General features: G+C 47.5%; 1 protein-coding gene across 2 annotated transcripts in view; it reads right to left on the reverse strand.

Annotated features, from left to right (window-relative positions):
- Positions 1 to 15,441, reverse strand: part of ARHGAP6 (Rho GTPase activating protein 6) — a 517,936-nt gene that overhangs the window by 29,192 nt on the left and 473,303 nt on the right. For both annotated transcript variants that reach the window (XM_075539194.1, XM_075539195.1), the window contains exon 9: positions 9,617 to 9,796. In XM_075539194.1, the coding sequence (XP_075395309.1) occupies positions 9,617 to 9,796 (180 nt within the window). The remainder of the gene's footprint in view (positions 1 to 9,616; positions 9,797 to 15,441) is intronic.

Genomic DNA, 15,441 nt, shown 5'->3' on the forward strand with positions numbered 1-15,441 from the left:
AGCCTCCTTCACTGTGAAGGCCAGGGCATTGGATGCCAATCCCAGCCAAGGTAGCCTGAGGAGGCTCAGGTAGAAGTTTTTGGAAAAGCTTACAGAGTTGTCCTTTATGGTCTTCCTCTATATTGAAAAGAGATGCATGAGAGGGCATGTCTTTCTTTGTCACTGTATGTGATGATGGTTTCAAGAGATGCCATAGTAGTTCAAAAACAACAGCTGCTTCCTGGGAAAAAGATGGAGCTTTCTACTCCTGTAAAGAGTTGCAGTCTCGGAAACTCACAGAGGGCAGTTCTATCCTTCCCTAGAGGGTGGCTATGAGTTGGCATCGAATTGATGATGGTGAGTTTTTTTGTTTTTGGTTTGGTCATCTTATCGCTGAAGATGGCAGAGTTGAGAAAATAAAAGTGTCACTAAGCTGTTACAACTCTGGCCCCTCGAGGCCCTTACTTCTAAATAAAGCAACAGACCACAATGCAAGGATGTTGGGCCAATGTTCAGCCCTGAGAGCTGTATCTCACTCTCACTGCCCTTGAGTGGATGCCAACTCATAGCAGCCCTATAGGAGAGTACACTGTCCCTGTGGGTTTCTGAGAATGCACTTGTTTACAGGAGTAGAGAACCCTGTCTTTCTTCCAGAAGGTTCTATAAGGCCCACGAAGTCATCCATATCTGCAACCATGACACACCTCACCAAAGAGGAGCAGTTCAGGCCCTCACATTAGGGGTGAGTTAAACATTTGAACTGTACGGCCTTGGGATGATATTACTATAAATATCCTAATAGCCCTTGGCAGCAAGAAAAGGCTCCCGTGGCTGCCCTAATGGGTGAAGCCACCTGAAGCTGATTAGCCTCTTCCTTGCAGCCGCACACATCCTAATTGATGACTCTTCTTCCTTTGTCTTCTTCTTTTCTCTCCGGAAGCTTCCTCATGCAGCAGGATGACCCTTGTTCACTGACTCATTAAATTGTATGCTCTTAAGAACGCGGTGATGCTTCTCACCCAATGAATATTTAATAAATGTTGGAATGACTGAACATACAAATAAAAATGACCCGGGAGTATTGGTCTTCATGCTATGCACTGGTTATGACAGCTTAGTTCAGAGGTCTCACTCTCTCTCTCTCTTCGTGTTAGCAGTGTTCAGGCCTTCGTTCTGCTTCTTCCTAGTTGAGTCATGGTGGATGAAACATAACAGGAATTGGCACAAGGTGGGTGAACATAAACGATACCCAGAGCAGGAAAAGCTTTGGGCCAACTCCCTGCTGGAAACTGAATCTCCCTCTTAGAAAACAAAGGCAGTGTGCACGTTGCATGGCAACCAAAATCTCTGGACAGGCAGAGTTGGAAACAACCGAGTCCCACTCAAAGATGGCAGCTGGACATGCTGCTATGAACGTGGGTAGCTCTCCACATTCCTCGTAATACTCCGGTCTTCTCCAGGGAGAGCCTGCTCTGTCGCTTCTGCGACTCCCATTCCAGAATTTCAAGCTGTCGTTTTCCCCATTCTTGCTATTAGTCTGTTTCACTCCCATTTTTAAAATTTAGGTCTGTTCTGATTTCACCATGCCACTCATGGCAGAATGGGTGCAAATCAGTTCAAAGCCCTGTCAAGGTCATGTTGCAGCAAACTCTTCGCTCTTCATTCCTAAAGTTTGCAAAGAAATTTCCTTTCCCACCTCATGATCATGAAGATCCTTCTAGCAAGGACTTATAAATGGTTCCCATTAATCTAAAACCATTGCAGTCAAGTACATTCCAACCCACAGCCACCTTGGAGGACAGAGCCGAACCATTGTATAGGGTCCCCAAGGCTGTCATCTTTATGGAAGGGGACAGATATACCTTTCTTCCACAGAGTGACTGTGGGGTTCGAACTGCTGACCTTCCTGTTAGCTGCCCAGCACTGTGCTTACTGGGGTTTCTTCATCAATACGAAACTCCTAAAAATGAGAGGTATGCCTCCGCTGATGACACTGCATCCAATGTTTTGGCATCGGGCGTTTTGCAACACAACAAAATGGAAACTAAGGGGGCCGATAGTGGAAAACACAGGAGGTGGTTTTGAACACGATAAAAAAAAAGTTTAGTCAATTAACTGTGCACGCTAGCAACAAAGAAGCAAAACCCAGCTTGCTGACAGTCTTCACTTGCTGTGTAGTATGCCACCTATCAGATTGCTGCTGGCTCGTAGTCGGTTACTCCGTCACTTTCATTACTTCCTGGGGGTGCTATTAAGGATGTGATTATCCGGAACCTCCATTCCTGAGATTTTCACGTGCTCCCTCCAAGCCTAATGCCTTTCCAACAATCACAGGCACTTTGGCCTCTCTGCTTCTGAGAATAAGATGGCAAATGGGCACACACGAGGGAATAACACTCTCTCTATTAAAAGCTGCCCTTTCACATTAAAACGGCGACCTGGATGGCTTGCCCGGGGCAGCCATTCTGGAAACCACAAAGAAGGGAGAATTGTATGAACCTTCTCCATCGACTACATCGCCAGAGTAAACCAGTAAGGTCTTCTAGAAGGGTAATCCCCAGGGCCCTGCCCTTCTGCTTTGGCCATGGATTGTAGGCACCAATCCACCACTTCTCACTTGACCCAGAAGCCTACTTTGGCATCGACAATCCTCACATTCCCCAGTGCACGTAAATATCTGGAAGTTTTTTTTTGCTTTTTTGTTAGTGAACAAACTCAGGAAAAGCCATCGCTTTTGTTCGTTATGGAAACAAAGGCTATGACGACGGGCAGGCCCAGCTGAGAACCTTCGCCGCGGCTCTGCTGTGATGGGTTAAAGGCACCCAGTGGCATTTAGAGGGTCAAGCAGGCTCTTAGTTACTCCTTAAGTCTGGAAATAAACCTTGTAGCTCAAGGGTCAGCCAAACATTAGGCAGGCCTATCGGCAGAACAGCAACCCTGGGGAGGTACTCACACACCTTAAAAGCACCAACCTCTCGAGCTCCAAACGATACCACTGACTGCAGGAGACTGACACCCTTTACAGGAGTTGAAGGCCATGTCTTTTTCCCAGGAAGCTGCTGGTGGTTTTGAACGCCTGACTTTTCAGATTGCAGCCCAACACATAACCACGATACCACCAGGGCTCCTGTTGGGAAAGGAGCTAGAATGGAAGCAGGAAGGCCAGGGAGCATGTGGGAGAGGTGATGTTTGGTACAGTGAGGGGTCTGCAGTCAAAGCCATAAGACAAAACATGGATGAATTGTTCAATGCGAGCGCTGCCCACGTGCACTCCATTCACACCCAGCAGCGATTTCAAGACACATAATCTCAAGGGAAGTCCGGCAGCTCTTATGACAAGCAGGGAGCAGACCTCACAGCTCCTGGAAGTATTCGGGGGATGGTGTGGGCCAGGAGGACAGAAAAACCAGCAGACCTGGTTCCGCAGTGGTGGGTTTCAGGGGAGTGGCAGTAGCCCAGGTGGAGTGGACCTTGCTTCTGCCCCCTGCCCACGTGCGTGTGACTACAATGTGAGCCGGCCCCAGCGGGGGACCCAGCCTGCCTCTGATCGGCAACAGCCAGCTTGAGTATCAAGTGGGCTGGAACGACAATTATTCTAGACTCAAGAAGGACCATACTGTTCAAGGCCTCTTTCCCACCTGTTTTCAGACTGGCTAAAATAAATGCTCTTCTTCCTCTCCCTCGAAAGGGCCCCCCTACCTGAGATGTGATGTCTAAGAGCCTGTTTTTCTGTGGCGGGGCACTAGCATGCTGTGGAAGTCATTTGTGTTGTGGGTACATGATCAGGCAAAGGATCGTGGCTTGTAGATGCTGTCAAGGTGACTCCAGCTGGCGCTGCCCTCTGCGCTCCCAAACTAATCCACACCTGGGCTAGCTCCACCTGCATGAGCCACTGTTTCGGCCCCTCTGCATTTTGAGCACCTTCCAACTTAGGGGGCTCCACATCCAGTTCTGGCTCAGACAGCATTCTGCTGTCATTCATAGGGTTTTTAAATTGTTGATTTGGGGAAGTCGATTGCCAGGCCTTTCTTCCTCCTCTGTGTCAGTCTGGAAGCTCAGCTGTCACCTGTCTACCAGGGGTGACCCTGCTAGTGTTTGAAATACTGGTGGCAGAGCTTCTGGCCTTCCAGCAACACATCTGCCACCACAGTATGACTGCCTGCCAGGCCAGCGGTGGGTATTTGACTCGTTGCTGTTTGGTGAGGTTCCAACCTCTAGTGAGCCAATAGAATAAAGCACTGCCTAGTATTTGTCTTTTCAATAAAAGGGAGTGAAAAGGAACAAACAAACAAAAAACAACTCACTGCTATGAAGTCAATTCTGATTCATAGTGGCCTTGGAGGCTTCTAAGACTGTAACTCTTTAATGGGAGTAGAAAGCCTCTTTCTCCTGTAGAGTGGATGGTGGTTTTGAACGGCTGCCCTTGCAGTTAGCAGCCTAGTGTGTAAGCACTACACCACCAGGGCTTCTAGGTGGCTTAATCCTTATGATATTTGGCTTAGTCATTATAAAATCCTGGACCAAATGAAACAAACCAGTGCTATTCCTTGTGACTCGCCCAAGCCCTGCCCATCAGCAGTGGTTGGCATTACTATAGAAACATGGCCTTTGACTGTGCATGCAAATGAGGTGGTACGAACATGCAGTTTGCATCAGAGAATGAGGCGAACACCGAGTAAACAAAACTTGGCTTCCAAGCTTGGACTCCTCATCCTGGAAGCGACCCTTGCCACCGCCATTCTCAGTTGAATTTCCCATGTGTGCGGTGCCTGTCCCCAGCTCAGCTAACGGTCCAGCGGGTGGGAACACCCTGGCTTTCCCATGTCTCCCATTCGACACTGTGGTCCAGCCTTGTCATCAGCCCTTCAGGGCAGTGCCCCCTCCCCCCGAGGAGAAGCGATGTCACGATCCTCTTGGCCTTTGGAATTTGCTCCCAGCTCCTCCACTTGGCTTCGGGGCTGCAGATTCATCGCAAGAGCAATGGTGCATGTTATCCGGACGTGCCCACAGCAGGTTCCGCAGGAACCGCTTCCAGAACAATTAGTCGTGCAGATGATGGAGTGGGTGGATGCTTTCTGCTTGTATGAATAGTGGCTGTGTCTGTTGTATGCTTGTTTCTGATGTTTGTGTTCCCGTGTTCCCGGAAAGTAACATTTGATATTACGCAGCTTCTAAATGCTCGCTGATAGCAGAGTTGGAGGGGCATGATGCAAAGCAAAGGGAAGGTTGTTAAGGTGCTGAATCAAAATCCAGCAGCCAAATAAAAAAAAATCCACATTCTTCTCCCCAGTCCCAAAAGGCTGCAGGCTTTATTCAACAGCTAATTACTGGGTACCCACCACCTACCGAGTCCTGGGCTAGCTGCTGTGGATCTGCCACTGAACAAAACAAGCAACATTCCCTGCCCTCCCCAAGTTTGCCTCCTCGCCAGTTTCCATCAGACGGCTTTGATCCTCAAGGTCAGCAGCTCGAAACTTGCAGCTGATCCTTGGGAGAAAGGTGGGACTTTTTATTCCCATAGAGTTACAGCCTTCGAAACTCAGTTCTACCCTGTCCTCTAGGGTTACCGTGAGTCAGCTTCTTGTGAGTTAGAAGGTGATAAACAATTGGCTCTCGAGTCCACTTTGACTCATGGGTTACCCTGTGGGTGTCTGAGTAGATTACCAGGCCTTTCTTTCCTGGGTCCTCTGGGGGACTTAAACCATCCACCTTTCCAGAAGCAGTTGAGCGCATTCACTGTGCACCACCACTGCTCCAAAGCAAGACTGCACTGTGGGTAATAGAAAAGGAGTCGAGGCATTGGTCCTCCACTCAAGGACTCCCTCAATGCAAGAATACTTTGTTCTATTAAACTGGTTTTCTATGATGCTCACCTTCCCGACACAATCGCTGAAGACAAAGCAGGTGAATAAGCAAATGTGGTGAAGAAAGCTGACAGTGCCCTGCTATCAAAAGATATAGTGTCTGGGGTCTTAGAGGCTTGAAGGTAAACAAGCGGCCATCAAGCTCAAAAGCAAAAAAAACCCCACCAGCCTGTGCAATCACAAGGTGTCGGAGGGAGCAGGTATCAGGCATCATCAGAACAAAAAATCAAATCATTGTGAAGAAGGCAGGGAGTGTGGACTGGAGACCCAAAGCCCATTTGTAGGCTACTGGACATCCCCTTACAGAAGGGTCTCAGGGAGCAGATGAGCCAGTCAGGGTGCGATGTAGCAACAATGAAACATACAACTTTCCTGTAGTTCCTAAATGTTTCCTCCTCCCCCCACTATCATGATTCCAATTCTACCTTACAAATCTGGCGAGATCAGAGGATGTACAGTGATACAGATAGGAACTGGAAACACAGGAAATCCAGGACAGATGATCCCTTCAGGACCACTGGTCAGAGTGGCGATACTGGGAGGGTGGGGTAGAAAGGGGGAACCAATTAAAAGGATCTACATATAACCTCCTCCCTGGGGGACGGACAACAGAAAAGTGGGTGAAGGGAGATGTCAGTGCAAGATATGACCAAATAAGGATTTATAAATTATCTAGGGTTCATGAGGGAGGGTGGAGCAGGGAGGGAGGTGAAAAATGAGGACCTGATGCCAGGGGCTTAGGTGGAAAGCAAATGTTTTGAGAATGATGAGGGCACTGAATGTACAAATGTGCTTTACACAATTGATGCATGTATGGATTGTGTTAAGAGTTGTATGAGCCCCTAATAAAATGATTAAAAAAAAGAAAAGGAGTCGAGGGAGGGAGGGAGGGGTCGAAGTAGGGAAGAGCTGGGGCAGGGCACAGTCTCCTCCAGAGACTCTTTGCCAGGGAAAGGCTAGAGCCTGTTTCGGTGGCACAATAGTTAAGGCATGTTATCAGGTTAATATACTAGCAACTCTCTTCCCTCTTCTCTCTCTCTCTCTTGTGTGTGTGTGGGGGGGGAGGGTAATGGTGGTAAGGAGCATCTTACATACACCTCTACCACCTGTTAGTCTGTGGGAATGCTCTAGTGGCCTGCATGTTTTTGGGATGCTGGATGCTAAGGCCACCTGTACTTCAAAGACCAGCAGGGTCAGCCATGGTGGGCAGGTTTCAGCAGAGCTTCTAGACTTAGACAGACTAGGTAGAAAGGCAGGGGGAGCTATTTTTGAAAACCCCAAGGGTCACAACAAGATGCTGTCCCCCTCGCCTCCTGATGATCTAGTCTGCATTTCATAAAGCAAAACAAAACAGCTGCCCTGCGTTGGCTCTTTTCATATGGGTCACTGGAAACAAGATGACACCTCTAAACGTGGCCATCCGGTTAGGACCCCACCACTCATGGGGGTGGTGCAGAACTGGGCCATGTGTGGCTACATGGTGCATGAGGTCCCGTGGAGTCGGGACTGACTGGCGGGTTGCTAACAGCATCACCCGCTATTGTGAGTGAGCCCAGAGAGGGACAGGGGGAAGGGGAATGCCATGGCCCGAATGGCGGCAGCTGGCCTTTCCAGGAAACCAGGACATGTTTTGTCAGGATTGGGAGGAAAAGAAATGCCCGGTGGTTTGTGGAAGGAACACAAAACCTTGAGGACAGAATTAGGAAAGAAGGAAGGTCCCTTATTTTATTTTGCTGGCAAAAAAGCCAGCGAGCAGGAAATAATGCCAAGACTACTTGGAAAGATGAGATGTGACTTAAAATCAGAGGAAACTGCTGAAAAGTTCATACGTTTGATTCATCCAACTATGCGATTCATGATGAGGCTTGGGGCTGACATGTGACACGGACACAGTGGCAATGGCTCCGCGTACCTTTTTGGAGAGCTTTTCGGGCGTTAAGCAGAGAGGGTACAGTTCCAGTGCAAAGACAAGTGAGACAGGGTTGCTGTCCCTCAGTGAAGTTGTCTCTGGTAAATTTACTCTCTCTGCCTCCTGGACACTCAGCCAGAACACAGTTCCCAGCCTCCCTTACAGGCAGGTGTGGCTTCTCAGGGCACTCTGGCTAATAGGGTTTGAGCCAATGGGATGGGTGCTCTTTCTAGGCTGGGCCCATAAAATGCTAGGGGACAGCAAAGTCTCAAGGAACAGGGTGCCAGAGTCCCTCTATTGCCACCGGGAGAACTGTCCACCCAACATCAGATTACATTTTCTGCTCAGGAGATATTTGTGTGCCTTGTTTTGAAGCACAGAGATTTGAGACACCTCATGTTGCCTACTGATTTACTTATTTGTAAACACAGACAGCAAGTTTGAAGAACGCTCCCTCTTATCAGTAGACTGTGGTAACCAGCCTATGGCTTAGGCCACGTGTTTATTCTTCCCATTGCACCGAAGCTAAACTGATACTACTGAATGTTGAACTACTTGCTCATGGTCACACAGGTTAGACACAGGGGGCAAGGGCTGGAAGCACTGTCTCTCACATGTACAAACTCAAAGCGGGAAAAGACAAGTGTGTACATAAATCCCTGTGAGGCCCTTCCTAAAGGGAAGCAGCTCATTCAGGGATTGAACATGTCTATCTAGAACAAGAGTATGGAAGAGGGTAGGCGAAGACAGACTTTATGTTGGGGTCTTGCTAGGGGACCAGAGACGCATAAGGAAGATGGGGTGAGTCTCCGTACCTTCTGACAAATGGCAGAGCATTGTTCCATTTCAAGAGAAGCTGAAGGAATCCACCCAGTTTCATGAAGGAAAACAGGAACTGGGAATCCAAGAAATATATTTTTAAAATCTTTACCGAACAACTGCCAGACGGAGGACCTTCCAAAGCGTCCGGAGGATACAGAGTGGCGAGACAGAGGCTACAGGCCTGGCTTGAAAGGAGCTTAGAATCACCCAGGGGAATTGTTGCCAAAGACTGTGACACAGTGTCGAGCAAGAGAAGCACCACGAAGAAACAGGAAGTGACAAGGGAAGGACAGAGGAAGGGCAAGAGAAGACCCGGTGAAGTTCTCTGTATTTGAGAGGCAAGATGCCAAGAGGCTCTTGGAGCATCACAGTGGATAGCCGTCAGACTCCCGGCGCGCCTGAGCTCAATTACAAAGGAAAGAGTGTCCAGCCTGTTTTGAGCTAGGGCACTGCTATGACTAATTAAACCAGTGGTTCTCAGCCTTCCTAATGCCACAACCCTTTCACACAGTTCCTGTGTTGTGGTGACCCCCAACCATAACATCATTTTGTTTTTGCTACTTCATCACCGTCATTTGCTACTGTTATGAATCATCATGAATCTATCTGATATGCAGGATGTATTTTCACTGTGACAAATGTATTTCATTGAACATAATTAAAGCATAGTGATGAATCACAAAAACAAAATGTGATTATATATTGTGAAATAGTTATTTCTAATGACAAATAAATGAAATGTTGTCTTGAAACACTCCAGGTACTCGGATGTGGGCATATCCGCATGTGGGCAGACCCACCTGGAGACGGATAGAGGAGCGGTGACTCAGTTCCTAAGACCATCAGAAATATGTGTTTTGCGATGGTCTTAGGCAATCCCTGTGAAAGAGTCATTCGACCCCCCCCAAGGGGTCGCCACCCACACGTTGAGAACCGCTGAATTAAATGATTCCAAAGAGTGACCCTTGGTGACCAGAAGGAGATACCCTTGAGGTTCATTGAGCAATTCACCTTATTGCGACCCTCAAGAAAAGCCACCTACCATGAAGAGGGCCTCGTAATTTTCTATCATTTTCTGCACCACCGCGATGATGGCGGTGCTCTCCTCGGCGCGAGCTGAGCTCTGGACGGAGAACTCTTTGTCTGACGACTTCTGCTTGTGCAGCAGGTTGGGTCCGAATATGGTGGCCAGGTTCAGAGATGTCATTTTGTTCCCAGTGACCTATGGAAAGAGAGGACACGGGATGGCTGAATCACCAATGGATCGTTGCCCCCTGCTGTGGGTTTTCTCCAGAAAGGACCCCGCTCTTTCTGTCAGCATCCATGAAGACGGGCCTTCCCAATGGTTCAAACCATGTCCAGGGGCCGTGTAGAAAGGAGCCCCATCCCTAATGGGGAGACAATGAAGAGAGCGCTCTTGCATACATAGCTTGGCAGAAAAGGAAGGAGAAAGATGGCTGCAACTAAAGGGAGCACAGAGAGCAAGAAGGAAATTCTTTTTTTTTAACCGACAGTATATAAAAAAAAATTCTACCCATGGTCAATATATGAATAAGTAGTATAAAGCAAATAAATTGCCCACCATCCCAAGATTCATCCATTCATACCCTCTTCTATACATATCTATCAATAATTATTTTCTTTTTTATTTAATCATTTTATTTGGGGCTCACACAACTCTTATCTTAATCCATGCATTCATCCACCGTGTCAAGCACATTTGATACAACTCTTTTCCTTTATCAAGCCACCAGTGATGCTGCACCGTATAATTTAACAAGATACTGCATGCATTTTCCCACTTCCATCTGAAATCGTCACCCTGATTGGTCCCGAGTCTTCCCACTGCATGGATGTCACCCTGATTTGTTATAACCACAATGAAAAGATGGCCATTTACATTGCTTTCGGCTTTCAGTGATTACACACAATGGTGTCTGGCCATCTTCCGCAAAGATACACTTTGTGAATAGGATTGGGCGCTGTCTGAGGAGTAACCCCTCTACGTGGCATGGCCAGAAGGAAGGCAGCTGAACGTTAGAAAGGACTTCAAGATTCTGCTTACTGACTCTCTTTCTCTATAGTGCCACTATGAGTCAGAATTGTCTCGATGGCAGTGAATTTGTTTTTTGATCTCTCTGAATCTATACAAACCTGTCACTTGCTTCCATTTTAAGGTGGGAGAGATTATCCTGCCAAGTTTCTCTCGGCCAGGGTTCCCTGGGGCCAGGGCTGTCTATGAACCTATCGGATATCCAGCAGCATGCTTCATGTCTACCTACTAGAGGCTAGAAGTCTTCCCTTCCACCCACAGCTTAGACAAGCAAGAATGCCCCCAGACATTGTCAAGTACTGTCTGGGGGGCAAAATTGGCCTGTGGCTGAGAAACACTAAATACTGTCCCCTTCCCCACAAGCAAACAACCAAACCCAAACCAATTCCATTGGCAGTGAAGGAGTGGTGTAATGGTTATGCGTTGGGTTGCTAACCCAAAGGTCAGAAATTCGAAACCACCAGCTGCCCTGTAGGAGAAAGACAAAACTTTCGACTCCTGAAAAGGTTTACAGTCTCAGAAAGCCACAAGGGAAGTTCGACCCTGTCTTATAGGGTCACTGCATCAAGATAGAGTCAATGGCAGTGAGTGTTTCTTTTTTTTCAAACTCGTTGAATTGAGGCTGATTCACTGCAACCCTAGAAGAGAGAGGAGAACTGCCCCATAGAACTTCCGGGACTGTCACCCACAAGGAGCAGATGGCCCCAACATTCTCCTGAGACGACCCCAGTCTAGGTAGATGTTGATTTCTTTGGTCAGGATTCATTCACATCCTACGCATGCCTGCGGAAGGTTTCTGGGTGGGGAGACTTCACCTGGATTGAAAAGCAAGTAGGTACACAGCATAGAAGTCACTAGTTCCAAGTGACAGCTGAGAACAAGCCTCCAAGGGGACCGCATCCTTTGCTGCCCAGAACTTCTGGCCATTTTCGGAGGCAATTAGCAGCCAAGTGAAATTGTTCCCAGTACTAAACACTGGGGATTTGAACTCAAGCGCTCTATGTGGATGGCAGCCTATGTGTTCTTTATTGCCCTGATATACCACAGCCATTTTTCATTTTTCTTTCTCATTTATCTTGCTGGAAATTCATGATGGAAAATCAAACCAAGTCTGAGCACAGGGAATGTTCTCTACACAAAGCACTACTAGGGTTCCCTCTCTCTCCTCTTTTAACATGGACCAGTAGAAGGCTGTTTCCTTCTACAACAATGTTGAGTATAAGGACAAGCTGCAGCTCCACATCCTCTTGGTCCTGCTCCAGGTGCTATTCTGAGCAAGCAGTACCAGACCAGATGCCGGTAACATCCCACTGTGCCCAGCAGCTAGCCGGGCACAGCTTCATTTGTGCCATTTTGGAGTGACTTTGCTTTGTTTGTAAAACTGCAAAGTAGACCCGCTTCCAGACAATTTTGCTTCTTGCTCTCCATGTTTAAACACACACACACACACACACCACACACCCCATCATCACCACCCGCCTATTGTAACATAGTGAGTTACAGTTGGGCTGCTAATCACAAGATCAAGCAGTTCAAACCATCTGCTGTGTGTCAGGAGAACGATGAGGTTTTCTACTCCTGTGAAGGGTTACACTCTGCACTTCGAGCCTGCCCTATAGGGTTGTTGTGAGTCAGAATTGACTCCATTGAGTCTGGTTACACAATCACACTCACACACTCACACACACACTCGCCCCTATAAAAAGTCCTGGTGGTGTAAGGATTCTAACTGCTCAACTCCTGCTGAGAAGCGGTGGGCCGAACCTCTCAGCTGCTCCTCAGGAGACAGCTGCAGCTGTCTCCTCCTGTAACACACCAGCCTGGGAAACCCTCAGGGGCAGCTCTCCTCTGTCCTAGGGGGTCGCGATGAGCCAGAGTCAACTCTGTGTCTACATGTATACATGTGCATACATTTATGACTCTGTGGGTTAGATGTTGGGTTGCTAACCATAACCTCAATGGTTCAAATCCACCAGCTCTTCTGAGGGAGAAAGATGAGGCTGTGCATTCCCATAAAGAGGAGCAGTTCTATTCTGTCCTATAGAGTTGCTAGGAGTTGGAAGCAATTCCACAGCAGTGTGTTTGTTTTGTTTGTATACATTCATATGAAGGGGCTTCAGGAAACTCGTGGAAAAAGAGCACTGTCATATTTCCTGAGAATTTTTTGAAGCCCTTCTGTACATATGCACAGACACATCTATGTATGTATGTATACATGTGAGTCGAGGAGTGGAGTGGATAATGAATTGGGCTGCAGGGCAGCAGTTTGAACCGACGAGCCACTCCACAGGAGGAAGATGAGGCTCTCTGCTCCTGTAAAGATTTCCAGCCTCAGAAACCCACAGGGGAAGTACTCTTCTGCTTTATAGGGTTGTTGCGAGTCCAAATGAACGGGGTGGCAGCAAGCTTGGCTCATATGTGAGTATGTGTGTATATGTCTATCTGTCCGCTAGCAATGCATGAAAGAGCCCTGGTGGCGCTGTTAGGTAAGCTTTGGACCACTAACTGAAAGGTCAGCAGTTCAAACTCACCAGCCTCAGGAGAAAGCTGAGGAGGTCTGCTTCCATAAAATATGACAGCCTTGGAAACTCTATATAGATCCGCTATGAGTTGGAATTAACTCAGTGGCAGTGGGTGTATAGCTGTGTACAGGTCTCTGGATGGTGCTTCACTGCTAACTGAATGGTTGACGGTTTGAATCCACTTTGTGGAACTGATGAAGAAAGGCCTGATGATCTACTTCCCTAAGATTACAACCACTGCAAATATTACCAACTCTGACACCCATAAATGACCATGAGGTAGAGTCACTTGGACAACAATGCCCCGCCCCCCAAAGGATTCTGTGTACCTAACGTATAAAATATAAATACTTTTATTTATGTTTCTGCCTTCAGGTGAGAAGAGAACCACCCCCGTGGGCATGCAAGGCTGTCAGTCTTTACAGGAGCAGACAGCTTCCACTTCAGCCTTCACTACAAGCCTCAGCTTTCCAAATGCAGCCCTTGTAGTTAGCAGCCTAAGGCGTGACCCACGAAGCCACCAGGCCTCCTAAACATAAAGATAGATAATATAAATATGTGATCAAAGAAAGCACAACTATATACAATAAGTGTAATATGGAAATAAACATCTGAGAAAGCTGTCCAGGCAGTACAGTGGACACTGGATGATGAATTAGATTATCATTTAATTCACTAGCAAATTTAAGGTCAGGTTTGCTCTTTACTAAGCCTCGTAGATGATTTCTGAGCGGAGTGGGAAGCATTCCCATTTATTACAAGTTGAGCACATATGGTCACTGGACTCAGGGCTGTCCACAGACCATTTGAACGTGCTCTCCCTGTATGCTTCTGAAGGAGCTGCTATTTTTAGCCTTAAGTTTTAGTAAATTGGTACCCAGCGTAGAGAGCTAGGTGGTGGCAGAGCTGGGAAGAGGTTGCACCCACTTTCCTTGGCAGACCCTGTAGCAGTATGGATTGTGGGGATACTTACTTTAAAGCATGGCAGGAACTAGGCCTGCAGCATGAGCACAAAATAGAAGGGGTAAAAAAAAAAAAAACAAACCAAAACCCATTGGTCATCCAGATAAACTCAAAATGAATGCAGAGCAAATCTCTGACAACTAAGTGGTTTGGAGGCCTCTTAAACTCTACACCCAAGGAGAGGGCCGACCACCTCTCACCCTTGTGTGATGTTACAAAGGTAGCCTCCCAGTTCCTCATAGCATGTTCCTCCCCAAAGACCAGTCACCACACTCCCCTTCAATGCTTCCTAAATTCTTGTTCTCAGAACCAAACAAAAGCCCTGGATTCTCTCGCCAGAAAAGAACGTTTTCACGCTATATTTTCCATGCAATGCCAGGGAGGAGTGTGTGTGGGGAGGGGTGGTGGTGGTGGTGGTGGTCGTGGTGGTTGTGGTGTTCTTGGACTTCCTACGGTGGGACTTGGACTTCCCCAAGGCTGTTTCCATTTTGCCGCTATAATATTCTTTCTAGAAGAAATAAAATCTTTCTTACATTTGGGAATTTCTCCTTCCCCCAAGGAGCACAGCAAATAGCAAACCAAACAAAACAGAGTAAAATAAAACAAACAAAAGATAGCAAAACACCACAACTTGATAAAAGATCACTCTTCTTTTTTTTCCCCTTTCTAAAAGCAACACTGCTGGACTAGTCGACCATTTTTCTCATGCCCTCTCTGTAGACAGCTGTAAGGTCCCACTAGTAAATAAGACAATGATTTTGCAAACTCACCAATGCCTATCAGAAAGGCAATGGTGATGGTCATTTAGGTCCCTGGGTATGACAAATGGTGGGCACTGGACTCCTAACCTCAAGGTTGGTCATGCTAAGCTGCCAAGTGGCAACATGGAAGAAAGGTCTGGTGATGTGCGTTCATGTAGAGCACAACCAAGCGGACACTATGAGGGAGTTCTACTCTGCCACACGCATCATGATGGACTTGATGGCAACACATTTGGTTGCTGTTTCGCTTTAGGGAGGAGGAAACTCCGACCCTCCCCATCCATCGCCACATGGGGATGAGAGTCATGGAGTGGGGAGAGGCCCAGGGTGCTGCTAAATGCCCTACAGTCTCCCCACCACAGAGAATGATCCACATCCAATGGTCAGTCACGTGGAGGCCTCTGGTATAGGTCTGCTTGCTAGTCTACATGCATGTTCTTGATGAGTAGACGGGCTGGGGTTGGTAGGGGGAGGTGTCAGGCGCAGGTGAACCTAGCAGGGGCCAATGGATATCCAGAGTACAAATGAGGGAGGGAGGTGATGAGGTCATCTTCCATTTTCTTGTCAT

Source organism: Tenrec ecaudatus, chromosome X (genome assembly GCF_050624435.1).
Source record: "Tenrec ecaudatus isolate mTenEca1 chromosome X, mTenEca1.hap1, whole genome shotgun sequence".
In the NCBI taxonomy this organism is placed as follows: domain Eukaryota; kingdom Metazoa; phylum Chordata; class Mammalia; order Afrosoricida; family Tenrecidae; genus Tenrec; species Tenrec ecaudatus.